Below are 16,120 nucleotides of genomic sequence, written 5' to 3'. Positions count from 1 at the left end.
CTTCTTCTTCTTCTTCTTCTTCTTCTTCTTCTTCTTCTTCTTCTTCTCTTCTTCTTCTTCTTCTTCTTCTTCTTCTTTTCTTCTTCTTCTTCTTCTACTTCTACTTCTCCTTGTCCTCCTCTTCCTCTCTTCCTCCTGCTCCCCTTTCTTTCTTTGTCTTTTTTATTCTTTTTACAATACCTCATCTGTTTTCTTCTGCATTGACCTGACTTTCTTGATCCTGCATGATCTAGTCCAAATCTCCCTCCTGAGACTTATCTATCACTGATTCACCCCAAACTAGCCCTATATTCCAATCAAATGTGTCTACTAAATGTTGACCCTAAACACATCTTACTTGTGTTTCATATTTACTCATCATCACGAATGATCTCTGTATTCAATTCTTTTCTAGCTACCTAAATCCTTTGCTACCTTTTAAAACTGAGCTTTTATAGATCAACCAAGTGGAAAGTACTAAATGAAACTGTATTTATGCCATTTATTAGAATAGTCTTCTATATATATATGTATATATGCATATACATATATATAGTCATTTCAATAAATATTTCCTAATTTGATGTATTTAAATTCATTTTAAAAGTTTTTAGTTCTGTATTCTTTCCCTCTTTTCCTCCCTCTTTCACTGAGAAGGAAAACCACTTGATATCAACTATACATGTGACATCGTGAAACATGGTTTTACATTGGCCATATTGCACAAAAAATCCCCACAGAGACAAAAAAAAAAGTAAAAAAGAAAAATAAAGCCAGGCACAGTGAATAGAGCACCTGCTCTGGAATAAGGAGGACCTGAGTTCAAATCTGACATCAGACACTTAACACTTACTAGCCATGTGATCTTGGGCAAGTCACTTGACCCGAATTGCCCTGCATTCCCCTCTCTGAAAAGCAAAAAAAGAAAAATAAAGCCTCCCCCCCCCAAAAAAAAATAATATGCTTCAATCTGCAGTCAGAGTTCACCAATTCTCTCTTGGAAGGCAGACAGTATGACATAATGGGTGCTTTGAACTGTCTTGGATTGTTGTCTTAATGAGAATAGCTTGTTCAATTTTTTTTTCTAAAATGGGTTTCTTAAGTATTCTATTTCCTTCTCTGTTAATGTTGAAAATTCATATTTTTGCAAATATTTATCCATTTCAGTTCGATTTTGAGATTTGTTGGCATACAGTTGGGCAAAATAGCTCCTAATTATTGCTTTAATTTCTGCTTTATTTGGTGATGAATTCATCCTTTTTCATTTTTTATGTTGGTAATATGTTTTCTTTTTTAATCAAATTAACAAAAAGCATATCTATTTTGTTGTTTTTTTTTAATAAAAAAGAGTTTTATTTATTAGTTCAATTGTTTTCCATTTTCAATTGTTTCAATCTGCCCTTTGATTTTCAGAATTTCTAATTTGATATTTAATGGGGTTTTTAATTTGTTTTTTCTAGCTTTTTTATTTGCATGCCCAATTCATCAATCTCCTCTTTCTCTATTTTGTTCCTGTAAGCATTTAGAAATAAAAAAATTCACCTAAAAACTGCTTTGACTGTATTCCAAAAGTTTTGGTATCTTGGCTCATTATTGTTGTTGTGCTGTTTGGTTAAATTTTTTATTGTTTCTATGACTTGTTGTTTGACCCACTCTTTTGTTAGGATTAGATTATTTAATTTTTTATCTATCTTTCCATGGCCCTTTATTACACATAATTTTTATTGCATAATGATCTGAAAAGGATGCATTTAATATTTCTGACTTTCTGCATTGGATTGTGAGACTGTTATGCCCTAATACACTATCAGTTTTTATGTAGGTGCCATGTACCACTGAGAAAAAAAGGTATATTTCTTCCTATGCCCATTCAATTTTCTCCAGAGATCTATCAGATTTCTAAAACTTTATTCTTTTCTTTAACTTCTTTCTTGTTTATTTTGTGTTTAGATTTATCTAATTCTGAAAGGGGGAGGTTGAGGTCCCCCACTAGTAAAATTTTGCTCTCTATTTCATCAAGTAACTCACTTAACTTTTCCTCAATACTAAATATATGTGTGTGTGTCAATACACATACACATACACACATATATTTACTATTGATATTATTTCATTGTCTATGGTACCTTTTAGTAAGAAGTAAATTCCTTCCTTTTCTCTTTTAATTAGATATGTTTTTTGCTTTTGCTTTTTCTTAAATCAAGATGCTTGATCTTGCTTTTTTTTTTTTTAACTTCAGCGGAAGCATATGTTCTGCCCTAGTCTTTTACCTTTACTCTGTATATATTTTTCTGCTTTAAAAGTGTTTCATGTAAATAACATAATGTAGGATTCTGGTTTTTGATCCATTCTGTTATTTGCTTCCATTTTATAAGAGAGTTCATCCCATTCACATTTGCAGTTATGATTACTAACTTTGTATTTCATTCAATCCTATTTTCTTTCTCTTTTTTTGCTTTTATGGAGGGCAGTTGGGCTTATGTGACTTGCCCAAGGTCACACAGCTAGTTTTTGTGTTAAGTGTCTGAGGCCATATTTGAACTCAGATCCTCCTGACTCCAGGGCCAGTGCTCTATTCACTGCACCACCTAGCCGCCCCTTTCCATCCTATTTTCTTCCTGATTTATACTTTTCTCTCTCCTTTAACCCTGTGTCTGCAGTGTTTTGCTTCTGATCCCTGCCTTCCTCTATTTGTCCTCCCTTCTATTAACACCCTTCCCTTTTCTTTCACCTTTCTCCTCCTACTTCCCTATAGTATAAGAGAAATTTCTATACTCAACTGAGTGTGTATGTTATTTTCTCTATGAGCCAAATCTGATGAGAGTAAGGTTCAAACAATTCTCACCACCCCCACTTCTCTTCTTCTACTTTAATACGTCTTTTGTGCCTCTTCATGTGATGTAGTTTACTCTATTCTGCCTCCCATTTTGTTTTTCTCCTCTTAAAATTTTTTTTTCACCCATTATACTTTTTATGTCACACATCAAAGTCAACTTATATCACAGCCTCTGTCTATGTGTAACCTTTTTAACTGCCCTAATAAAGATGCAATTCTCAAGAGTTACAAGTATCTTCCAGTGTAGGGATGTAAAACAGTTTAAGCTTACTGAGTATTTTTTTTCTTTCCTATTTATCTTTTCATGCTTCCCTTGAGTCTTGTATTCAAACAGCAAATTTTCTCTTCAGCTCTGGTCTTTTCATAAGAAAATTGTGAAAGTCTACTATTTCATTAAATGTACATCTTTTCCTCTGAAAGATTATGCTCAATTTTGTTGAGTGGTTGATTGCTGGTTGTAATCTGATCTCCTTTGCCTCCCAGAATGTCATGTTCCAAACCATCATATCCTTCAATGTACAAGCTGCTAAATCCGGTGTAATCTTGACTGTGACTACCTCTTTCTAGCTACTTGCAGTATTTTCTCCTTGACCTGATACTTCTGGAATTTGCCTACAATATTCTTTGTAGTTTACATTTTGGAATATCTTTCAGGAGGTGGTTGGTGGAAGCTTTCAATGACTATTTTACCCTCTAATTCTAGGATATCAGGGCATTTTTCTTTGATAATTTCTTGAAAGATGCTATCCAGGTTCTTTTTTTGATCACAGATTTCAGGTAGTCCAGTAATTCTTCAATTGTCTCTTACGTCTGTTTTCTAGGTAAGTTGCTTTTCCAATGAGGTATTTTCCATTTTATTTTCTTTTTAGATTTTTGAATTTTACTTGACTAATTCTTAATATCTCATAGAGTCATTAGCTTCCACTTGCCCAATTCTAATTTTTAAATTAACTTGTTTATTTTTAGTATTCAGTTCCATAAAATTTTGATTTTAAATTTTCTCCCTCTCCTTCCTCATTCCCATCCCCAAGACAGTATGCAATTTCATATAGGCTTTACATATACATTCATATTAAACATTCTCATATGAGTCATATTGTAAAAGACCAATTCTAATTTTTAAGGAATTATTTTCTTCAGTTAGCTTTTGGACTTCCTTTTCGATTTGACTAATTCTAGTTTTTTTAAGAAATTGTTTTGTTCAGTGGATTTTTTGCCCCTGTTGGCCAATTATATTTTTTAAGGAATTGTTTTAATCAGTTAATTTTTGTCCTTCTTTTTCCAAGCTGCTGACTCTCTCTTGCATTCTGCTCATTTCTTTTCACATTTTTTCTTCTGGCACTCTTATTTGACTTTTAAAATTCTTTTTGAGCTCTTCCAAGAAGGCTTTTTAGTCTTGAGACAAATTAATATTCCCCTTTGAGGTTTTATGTTTAGGCATTTTAACAATTTTATCATCTTTTGAGTTTGTATTTTGATCATCTGTCATTATAGTAACTATTTTTTGTTCTTTCTCATTTTTGCCTATTTCGTGACTTTTAAAGTCTCTGCTTTAAACTCTCTGCTCTATTGGCACAGTGGGTACTATGCCAAGCTTCTTGCGCTGGGAGCCAAGGTCACTGACTTTATTTCCTGGCACCTCAGATGCCGGTGGGTTACTTACTATACTAAGGTGGCCTGCCTAGTTACACCTGTTATGTCCTAGATTCTATGGCTGGCAATTTGCTTTCTATACCAGGGCTGGAGGTCTCACACCTGACCGACTGTGTCACTGTCCTGTTGAGCCAGGACCAAGGGGCCTCAGTTGCAGATCTGTGCTTTGGATAGGAGCCACCTACTTGCTTGCCCAGGCACTTCTGCCTGGGGCTGTGCTTCCTTTTTACCCAAGTGAGGCAGACCTTTCCTGAAGTCCTTCTGAGTTATCTTAAGCTGGAAAAATAATTTTATTCAGTTTTTTGTGTATGTTCTACTACTCCAGAATCTATTTAAAGGCCTGATTTAACATTGTTTCTGAGGGAAGCTGGGGAGAGCTCAGGCAGCTTTCAGGCTTCCCTCTACCATCTTGGATCTGCCTCTTCATCCTTACAGTATTACTGATACTGTATGTAGTATTCTTCTGCTTCTGCTCACTGCACTTTGCATGAATTTATATAAATCTTTCCAAGTTATTTTTTTCTTTTCAAAAACCATTCTGTTCATTAATTCTTAAAGCAAAATAATGTCCCATCACAATCATATCCCACAACTTGTTCAGCCATTCTCTAGTTTATGAGCATCCCTTCGGTTTCTGATTCTTTGCCAATACAAAAAGAACTGTTATATATAATTGTGTAGAAATAGGTCCTTTTTTCTCTTTTCATGGATCTCTTGTAGTGCCAATGCAACATTTACAGTGCCCACAGTCACTATAAACATACTCACATAGTGCTCAATCACAAAATATAACAGACTGTCCATATAGCAGACAGAAGCAAAATATTTATTCAAACACCAGAAAACCAAATCGCCAAACCAATAAACTGATTCCATTACAGTAGCAAAGAAGATGATAAGCCATAAGAGCACAGAGGGCCATACCATTCTTTAGCCTTCCCAGAAACCAATATTTGACCAATATTTACTTACAAGCCTATCTGTCTCCCTCAGAAACAAACTCTCCTCCCAACTGTCTAGCAGGCTCTGATTTCCAGCTTCCAGTGGGTTCTGCTCCACCCTTCAGTAAACTCCTTCCACCACAGGCTGCATGTGATTACATTCAGTCTATTAGAGGGCAGAGTTTATTTTCAGGGCAGGGAAGATCTTCAAATTCTCTTAGGCTTATTAAGGGACAAGGGAGATCTTCAAATACCTATTACTATTACTGATGCAGATCTAGCAGTGGTATTAAAACACTTAGAGTTTTATTGCTCTTTCTTTAGAATTGTTAGACTAGTTCACAACACCACCAAGGACACATTGCTCTACCTATTTTCCCAAATATATTCCATCATTCAATCATCTTTTATTAATGTCTTATTCTGATGCCTCATTTTGGTCCTTACTTCTCAAAGGTTTCTCAATGAAGGACATGTCCTCACAGCTTCTTCTAGGCTTATGAAACCTCAGTGACAAAGTACATACCTGTTTTTTGAGGCCCAGACTAATGTGTGTTAAAATTTAGTTTACCGCCAGGTGATAGATGTTTCACCAGAAGATGATAAACTTATTGAACTACTACAATTCATGAAGGTCATTCACAGAGACATGGCTTGAAGGGAGTATACATACCTTTGAAATCTATGACCTTTTCAAAAGAATTCAGTTCAATTCAAAATTTATTTATTAAGAATGAACCTCTTAGATACAAGATACTCTGCTAGGTGCTAGAGATGCAAAGATAAAATGATGCAGTCTCTGCACTTAGGGAATTTCTTGTTTATGCAACTGAATATATGGTTGGGTGATATGGGGCAAAGATCAGATCCAGAAAAAAATTAAAGAAAAGAAGAAGGATAATAGTTTCTTCTGAGAGGATAAAAATAAGCTCCACAGCAATAAAATGGAATAATTCATGAATCTTGAGTTTTTGAGATATGCTAATAGTTACATGGGTACTGATCAGGGTGGCATTCAAAAATATAATATTGTTGATGAGCCATAAGAGCACAGAGGGTCATACCATTCTTTAGCCTTCCCACAAACCAATATTTGACCAATATTTACTTACGAGCCTATCTGTCTCTCTCAGAAACAAACTCTCCTCCCAACTGTGGCATCAAAAGTGTGAAGGTTTATAAACATTTTACTTAATAGCGTTGTGGTATCTACAAAAGAAAAAATAATAATATCTGATTAAATGAAAATATCAATTTAAAACACAAATTATGATATACAGGAATAGTGATATGCATTTAAGTTAAAGTGTCACCAAATATATTGTGTCAAACCTGACAAACCCAGTTCATATAATTTAACTCTTTCTTTCACCAGAGATAAGTTCTTATTAGCTAATATTGTACCTCTCTCAGGTATTGGTTAGAATAAAGTCCTCACTCATTTTTCCCCATGAAAAAAACAACAACATTTCTGTATTGGCATATTTTATTTTAAAATCACCTCCATTTTTATTTTTTTTATTTTTTTTTAAAGAAATCGGGGTTAAGTAACTTGCTCAAGGTTACACGGCCAGTTATTTCTGGGTGTGGTGCTGAGTATCTGAGCCCAGATTTGATCCAGGTCATCCCGACACTGGAGCCGGTGCTCTTACTCGCTGAGCCACCTGGCCGCCCCCTCCATTTTTCTAAAACATCCCTTCTTCTCCCCTTCCAGTGAGCCATCCCTTGTAACAAAGAATAAAGATTAAAATAAAAGAAACAAACAAAATCATTCAGCAAACTCAACCTATGTAGTGACTAGAGTCTGACAGTATCCATATTATGCTACACTCACAATTTTCTACCTTTGAAAGGCAATGCCTATCTCTTTGAATTCAAGTAAGAATGGGTTCTGAATTTGGGAGTATTAGTTCAGAATAATTCTCTCCAGTATAGAGAATAAAACACCGATCTAGAGCAGCATTGAAATGGACAACCGAGTTAAACAGGACAGCAATGCCAATTACAAATTAATAGGAGTGTTTATTAGTCAGCCGGCAACTGCTTCCCAAGTAGGGAAGACAGTAGCGAGCCTTCTGTAGAGCAAGTTTTTATAGAACAAAATGTTGTTAACAACGAAATGTGCCATTTCTAGTGAAGCCTTGGGTACCTAGAAAAGCCTGGATACAAACAAAAAAAGACCTGTATCTGGGTTTCAAGGATGTAATGTTTCTAGCAACACAGGTGGAAAGTCCCCTAACTACGATGGCCTAACAGGTAGATTCCAGGGACCCTGGTAGGGTCCCCTTTCTGGCAGAGTGCAACTGGGAGGGGGCTTTGGTATATAATTTCTGTTGGACACTTCAGCATGAAGATCACCTATCCTATATTCTATTTATTTAATTCTTTTCAGAAACATGTATTAAGTGCCTACTGTGTGATAAGGGCTAGAACATAATGTGAAGTATGGCTAAGACATAGACTTTTATATTACAGAGCATTTCAAATTTTATTGTAGATTAAATAAAAAAGAAATATTTATTCAATGTTTTCCAATGATAGTATTGAAAGCAATCAGGTGGTAACTTGCTTAAATCATTTATTCCTCTGTTGGTGGTAGCTTGTTCACATTGCAAGTATGAACGTGCCTGTGCATGTTTAATGGAGGATTTAAATTAAAATTAGTTACAATATCATATGTGAACATGGCAGAACTTGGGCAGGTTACCTTAGCACAAAACTCCATTATGGCATGGTTTCACCATTAAATTCATGATTAAATAAAATTTTTGATGAGACTGTTAAATGATTTTGTCTTCAAATACTCAAAGTTTTACTTGTTTCTAGTCTAATTGAAAAAAAAAAATTAGTTTAGTTTTCCTTGGAAGTCAGGGCCATACTGTGGACCTAGCACTGACTGGTATCAGAGACTATGGGTTTAAATCTCACCCCTGACACTTTTTTTTTGACTTGTGTAATTTGAGTGACTCTTGACTTCTTGAGGCCTCAATATCTATCTTCCTTTTTAATATAAAAATTGTGGCCTATGACTCTGAGGTCCCTTCTATCTCTGTATATGTGATCCTTATAATAATATCTATTCAACTTGAAGTGAATATTTATTCTCATAATTGCTATTCCCATTTATATATTTATCCAATTAATATAAATTTCACCTTTTATATCTTAAATATTAAAAAAAGTCAAGGATTTTATTATCACAGCTGTTGCTTAAAAATAATAAAATAAGACTTTAGACATTTTTGACATTACCTCTTTTCATTAAACTATATCCAAACATTTATACATTAATATTATTGCAATCCATGCTGATTATATTTTGATGGATTTCACAATATGAATTAACGTCTTTATTTGAATAACTAAATCAAATTTGGAATCCCCAGAAAGGAGGCAAAAAGAATTAGAGTTCTATAATCTTAAATTTTATTTTAGGGACATAAGTGAAGTAGCAAAAGAGTAGAATCACATTTTAGGATAATTCATATAAATATTTTTCCATTAATAATTTATGATAATAAATTGTTTATATATTGTTTATATTGGGGCAAAATTATATTTTTGACATCTTTCATGTAAATCAATCATAGAAAGTCACTTAATGACATTTGTTAGTTAATAACTAATTGTAATCATACTGAGGGCAAGGATTTAGCATTATATTGTGTATTCCTCAGTCATATGCATTTTATAGGCTTGCAGTAACTATTTGAGTGAATGAAAGCTTGTGTAGTAAGATGTTTCTGTGTTCAATGTCTTCCTCCTCCTACCCTGGAATTTTAATATATTAATATATATTAATACTGGAATTTTATTATAGGGTGTATCCTACTTAAGGGACATTAAGTGATCTTTTTCTCTGAAAGTTTTCTAAGATACCATAGATTCTCGTGAATAATATGTTAAATTTTCTTTAAATGAAAGGAGATGAATAGTAGGTGACTTTCTCCTCCTTTGGTCTTTTGGTGTTGTATTCTTTCTTCTCTTACCAGTGATAAGAATATCTGAATGAATATCCACATTGAATTTTTAAAAATCTTAGATCTTAACTAAGTCAAAATAGATTTATGATTGAAAATTCATTGCTACAGCATGCCAGAGTTTCTTTGGCTTCCTGCCTGTGATTATGCTTTAACAATCCTGGGATTAATGATAAATTTCTTGTAGAAAGTTCTTTCTGCATCCTGATTCACTGGAATGAGTGCAGTGGGTAAATTTTAATGCCAGATAACAAAAGAAGGACTTGAAAGAACTTCCACATTACTTATATCATTACAAATCATTATTGACTCAGGATGTTGGGCTCTCTTTTTCTCCCTGGATATGTTACCACAAAGCATATCAGCAGATCAGCTTTATGTAAAGCCATTTGGAATGTGTCTCTAGTGTTTGAGTAGGGAGATGATACCTGATGCCACTACATGTATTATCATGTATCCTAATACCAATTTACTATATTTTAATGTAGTTTTGAAATATTTTGAAGTATTAGTCCAGTTGAATCTAGTGGAATTTCTTTTCCTTTTTGTTCTTTTTGAATGGTGGCAAATGATATGCCTCTCACAGTACAACTAGCCCCTCATTACAAAACACAGTTCACATCTTTTATGTAAGTTTTTTTCTATGCTTTTGTTAATGCTCTTTATCTCTTGAAATTACTTTATAAATAATGTATATTTATTTATAGCTATTGACATTGTATCCCCACAATACTCCATTTTGGTTTTATCTTTGTACCTCCAGTGCCTACTATGGTGTTTCATGTGGTCAGTGCTTAATAAATATTTGTTTTATTGAATTGAAATCATTTAACTTCACATTTGTTTTTTCACAAATACACCTGATACATAAATGTAAGCATCTCTTCCTTCTTTTACTGAACTCCAAGACTTTACAATGTGTGATTCTTTAGTTACTATTGTGCCATTTAATCATCATCATGATTTTTAACTTTCCACAGGAAAGAAAATCTATCCAGCACTCTATTTTTGTCCCTCAATTAATGAACACTATTCCCTTTGATAGCATAGTTTTGCCATTTGACTTTAGAAAAAATAGAATGGACTGAAATTTGCATGGATTAGAGGGAAAAAATTAAGACTTTATCTCATTGGTATTCCAACTATGTAAAAAATTTATATCATTATAATTTTCTAATTAGTCTCTGGAGGACATTCATAGACAATTGAAGCCTAGTTAGTTTGTCTTCTTGTAACATTGAGTTGTACATGCCTTTTGCGTATTCCATAATGGAAACCAAAAAAGTGATATATGTTAACGTATTTTACAGATGTTGCAACAGCCTATCCAGATAAGAAGTCTATCTTAATGTATGTCACAACGCTCTTCCAAGTTCTGCCCCAACAAGTAAGCATGGAAGCTATTCAAGAAGTGGAAATGTTGCCAAGGCCATCAAAAGGTCCTCAAGGAGAACATTTTCAAATGCATCATGAAATGCACTATTCTCAGCAGGTGAGTTCTAACATATAGTTGCACTGGTTTTAAGTTGATTACTATATGGTATTTTAAGAATACCTCTAAAATTGATATTATTCATCTGTTTTATTTCATTACACTAACATCCAGTATTTGTAAACAGTGTAACTTACATAACCATGGTTTAAATATATTTCCAAAGCACATAATTAGAATATTTCTGTATTTTCATTATAATATCAGAAAGATGGAGCAGAAAACGTTCTTGTAGTTGCTAGATACACACCAAGAAAGAGGGCAAAATGTTACCCATGGATTCATTTGTGTGCCAGCAGAGTTCACATTCTGTCAAGAACACCAAGGTCAGAAAATATTTGCTATTTAGCAATGTCTTAATCTCTATAAATTATTGCCCCACTAACAGAAACTTAATTATAAAGGATGAGAAGCATCATGTTAGAGTGGACAGAGATCTAGTTTTTTTGTCAGAAAGATGTAGGTTTAAGTTCCACCTCTGTCAGAATTGTTATGGGACCTTGGTCAAGTCGCTTATCCTCTGAGTGCCCTTTAAACTCTCTAAGAAAATAAAAATTCCAGAGAAGTTCATGACTGATATCTAGGTGAAGGAAATTTCTTCCCCAAGAGTTTCCCATACTAATCAAATCATGGTTCTTGATGAAAATAATATTTATAAAATTAAAGAATATTTTAAAAGTTAAGGAGCATATTTAAGATTATGTTTATATATAAACATTTGTTGTATTTGAAAAAATATCATATTATATATTTCAGTATTTTATTCTTAAGGCTGTCAGGTGGTGTAGTGGATAGAGTGTCAGGCCTAGAGTCAAGAAGACTCATCTTTCTAAAGTCAAATCTGGCATTTGTGTGACCCTGGGCAAGTCACTTAACCCTGTTGGTCTTAATTTCCTCATCTATAAAATGAGCTGAACAAGGACGTGGCAAACCTCTCTAAGTATCTTTGCCAAGAAAGCCTTAAATGAGGTCACACTACTTAAATGACAATTTTATTCTACTGATATGTGTCTCATAGTACATACATATACACACGTAGTATCTATATACATTTATATTATATAAACACACATGTACATACATATAAAAGATATACAGATATACGTGTATGTTTATATAGTTAGTTTCTCTCCATTTAGCTGTTCTACTTCAGTCTTTAATGTTTCATTTTACATTATCTATTAGTTTGTATTTAGACTCACTAAAAGAAATGACTCTCTTGAATTACTATACTTATTATTATTTTTATTTGCTAAGATATAAACAATGATACTTTTAAAGTTGTCCATAGAATATCTTTGCTACAGGCATTAAAAAAATCATTGATTTAATTTTCTCTACTAAATAATATTAGTTGATATGTGTGCGTATATATGTATACATATATATATATATAACTACACATACATCATCTCATTTTATTATCTTAATTTCTCAGAGAGGTTGAATAACTTATACAAGGTCACATAGCTAGTAACTATCATACATATAAGTCAAACCCAAGCCTTTCTGGATCCCAAGTTCATTTTTTGTTTCATTGCACAACATTGCCTCTCCAGAAATACTGAAATATTCCTCTGTTTTACTTATGAGAGTTTTAGGCTTTTCCTAAGTCATTGATTTGATGAATTCAGTTTTCTTTTACTCAATATACAGAGAAAATTACTTTAGATTTCCATTTTTAGACTGCATTGCAGACTGTGGTTTTCCCCCTTCCCTTCACCTTTATTTCTTGAGTTCCACCAGAAGAGAACCCTTCCAGTGAAATATACTTACCCACCCACCTTCAGTAGTGTTTCATTTTAACTGGTAAAATGCCACTCTATGCTTATTTTAAAGTGCTCCTTTAAGACTAAAAGGTTTCTAGGAATTTAATATTTATTTAACCCTCTTCATTTTCTCCTCCTTTTACTTGGGTGGGGGATAGCAGTCCTACTAAAGTCACATCTTCACATGTGTATATATGTATATTTCCTCCCCTTGCCCTCTCCCAAACCTCTTCTTAGATCACAGTCAGTTTAGCACAGGGCCATGTGCGAACCTCCTCATCTCTTCAACCTCGGTTCAAAAGCTATGCCTACACCCAAGCTGCTTATGTCACATCCTCTGACCCAGGAAAGAGGCCATTTTCTTCACAGGTCTGTCAGCTTTTCCTTTTTTTCTCCTGAAAATAAAATAACCATTTCCAATGGGTCTGAAAATTCTAACATTCTGTGTGCTTGCTGTGAAAATTCTTGCTGTTATTTTGCTACATCTGAGTTTTATTTTCTTTTATTTGCATGAGTTGTTTCCATACTTAATGCCTTATAATCAAACTCCACTGAAAAAATCATAACAAGTTTTCTTGGGGGAAATGGGGAATTCATATTTATGGCATATTCCTATAAAATGAACTGTTCATGTAATATAATTTTTCCTCATGCCATGTTTTTTGCAGGACCTATTAATGACATAAAGTGGAATGTGTGGATACACACATATGTGTGTATGCATATATAAAATATGCATATATATGTATAATATATACATATGCATACAAACATGAATATAGATATATCTGAGAAGAATATCTAAGTTGATTCTTTAGGGACAGGATTTATTTCTTAACAATTGGTATTAAATTTTCTACACACAGTGGGTAAGACTCATTAATCTGTGGCAGCTGTTGTTCATGAAATAATTGTAAGACACTTAAATGTTTATAAAACACCTACCATGAGTAGTGTTTAGAAAACCCTTTGGAGGAGTAGTAAACCTGGCAAGGAATAAGATGGGAAGATTTATACTGTATTTGCCAGTGAAGGAGATCCAGTCTCTATTTTAAAGGGACATTGCCTATGGATGGTGAAATACTACATATATTCATGTTTGTGGGTGGCATTGTCCTATTTTCATCAAGCAACAGAATATTGAAGAACCTCCTGAAAAATATAAGTAACCAATCAAAAAGTTTGATTTAACTATCCTCAGACAGTAGGGTGAGGAGAGGGAAGGGGGAGAGGAGGAGGATGGGGAATAAAGCAGAAGAAGAGTATCTATTGATATTAAAGTTAAGTAGGAAATCTTTTTGCTTATTTATCTGCAGGTGTGCATGTATGTATGTGTATCAAGATTCATGAATTATTCCATTTTATTGCTGTGGAGCTTATTTTTATCCTCTCAGAAGAAACTATTATCCTCCTTCTTTTCTTTGATTTTTTTCTGGATCTGATCTTTGTCCCATATCACCCAACCATATATTCCGTTGCATAAACAAGAAATTCCCTAAATGCAGAGACTGCGTCATTTTATCTTTGCATCTCTAGCACCTAGCAGAGTACCTTGTATCTAAGAGGTTCGTTCTTAATAAATAAGTTTTGAATTGAACTGAATTCTTTTGAAAAGGTCATAGATTTCAAAGGTATGGATACTCTTCTAGAAACAAACAATCATCTTTTAATGACAGTTTTCTACTAGTACTGTTGTATGGCTGTAAGTTTCTGAATTCAGCAGTCTCAAAATAGTTAAGAAATGAGTATTTCTCATGGGCAGTGGAGAGACATACAGTGGATGGGAACAGAATGTAACACATAGCAAATTACACAAAAGACCTAAATAAAGGTTGTCATTAGAGAAATACATGATTGAAAAAGAAGATGGCTTTTTGTATGATGAGAGCATGAGATAACCAATAGATTGTCCAAAAGGTTCCCCTGTCATCTCAACAGTGTCAAAGAAAATGAGGAAAACCCCTAGCAATCTGGAGAGATCCCCCTTTGAGAGCTCAGCAGGTAGTATGGGTAAGGGTAACAAGACAGGCAGGTATGAATTGTTTGCTTTCTATATTACTGGAGGTATTGCCCACATCAAAGAAATCACACATCTCTTTCAAACACATCTAAGAGAGTGGTTTTAAATAAAATTCTCCACCGCACACCATAGGTTTGCTGATGACAACTGAAAGGAGATAAAACAAGTCAATATGTTGCCATTACAGTCACCATTGCTGCAAACCACAGGAGGTGATTCAGAGGAAAGCTTATGCTGAGCAGTGATTCCAATGATGTTTTCATTAGCGAGAATATTGTACAATGTCATTGGGAAAAAAATGTCATACCTTTTCAGATTCTATATGTGACCTCATTTAACTTGTTCAGTAAAACTTGTCATCATCAGTCCTCAAAATCATCATGTAGTTTTCTTCCAAGAGATAGCTAGGTGATGAAATGAAAACAATGTTAGACCTATAGTTAGACCTGAGTTCAAATTCAGCTCCAATTTCTTGCTTTGTGACTAGGCAAGTCACTTAATCTCCGCCAACCTCAGTTTTTCCATTTGTGAAATAGGACTAATAATTACACCTAACTCACAGGGTAATGTTTGTAAATGATTTGCAATTTTTTAAGTAATATATAAATTCTAGATATTATTATTATCATTATGATGATTGTTCCAAAACCAGGTTAGAATTTTTATATCATTTAGTGTGTGTGTGTAGGGGGAGGAGGAGTTTTTTCTTTTTTTTGAGAGAGAGAAAAACCTGAATACTTTCAGGGAACATGTCCTACAGAGCACTTAACAGTATGGGATCACAACCCCCACAAAGACCAGAATTACAGTATTGTATAGGCTAGAATGTGGATAATACAACGTGATGGGATTTCCTAGAATGGCTTTTGTAAAAGAAAGCTTTATTTATGTGGCTCAGTAGAGCAATTTGAAATGTTCTTGAGAAAACTCATTTCTATCAAATGTATGCTGGAAATAGTGATTTGAAAAATAACCTTGCTGATACTACTGGTAAGAGGGGAATAAAACTTTGGAGTTTCCTTCATTCATGATTTCAAGCCACTGGGCATCTATTGAGTTAAGTATAGTTGATAAATCTGCTAGTAAAACAATGGTGCTAATGGGGCTTAACCTAGTTAATACCATCTGGTGGAGGGATCTGTTTTATAGCCATAGATTATGTGATTCTCAAAAATAAATGCCTTGTAATCTCTGTCAGTTTTCAGAAGACTGACATCTGAGAGTTAGAATGAGACAACAGTAGCATATACACAAAAGGAAATTGATACCTTATTATCTACAATTACGACTGTAGGACTTGGAGCCAGAAAGATCTGTTTTCAAATCCTGTTTCTGCTTATTAGTTACATTGGTCATCTCACTTAACCTAACAAATTCACAGCTCCCTAATCTCTGCAATGGTAATCATCATCATCATCATCATCATCATCATCATCATCATCATCATCAT

General features: G+C 33.9%; 1 protein-coding gene across 7 annotated transcripts in view; it reads left to right on the top strand.

Moving 5' to 3' along the window:
- DMD (dystrophin) overlaps window positions 1-16,120 on the top strand; it is a 2,504,498-nt gene that overhangs the window by 701,539 nt on the left and 1,786,839 nt on the right. For 6 of the 7 annotated variants that reach the window (XM_069063824.1, XM_069063826.1, XM_069063828.1 and 3 more), the window contains exons 8-9: window positions 10,700-10,881; window positions 12,888-13,019. In XM_069063824.1, the coding sequence (XP_068919925.1) occupies window positions 10,700-10,881; window positions 12,888-13,019 (314 nt within the window). The remainder of the gene's footprint in view (window positions 1-10,699; window positions 10,882-12,887; window positions 13,020-16,120) is intronic. The other variant, XM_069063827.1, reaches the window with a different exon arrangement.

Source organism: Petaurus breviceps, unplaced genomic scaffold (assembly GCF_028583685.1).
Source record: "Petaurus breviceps papuanus isolate PSGF00001 unplaced genomic scaffold, PetGlider_PUasm1.0 90603, whole genome shotgun sequence".
NCBI classification, from domain to species: domain Eukaryota; kingdom Metazoa; phylum Chordata; class Mammalia; order Diprotodontia; family Petauridae; genus Petaurus; species Petaurus breviceps.
This window is presented reverse-complemented; position numbering and strand designations above follow the sequence as displayed.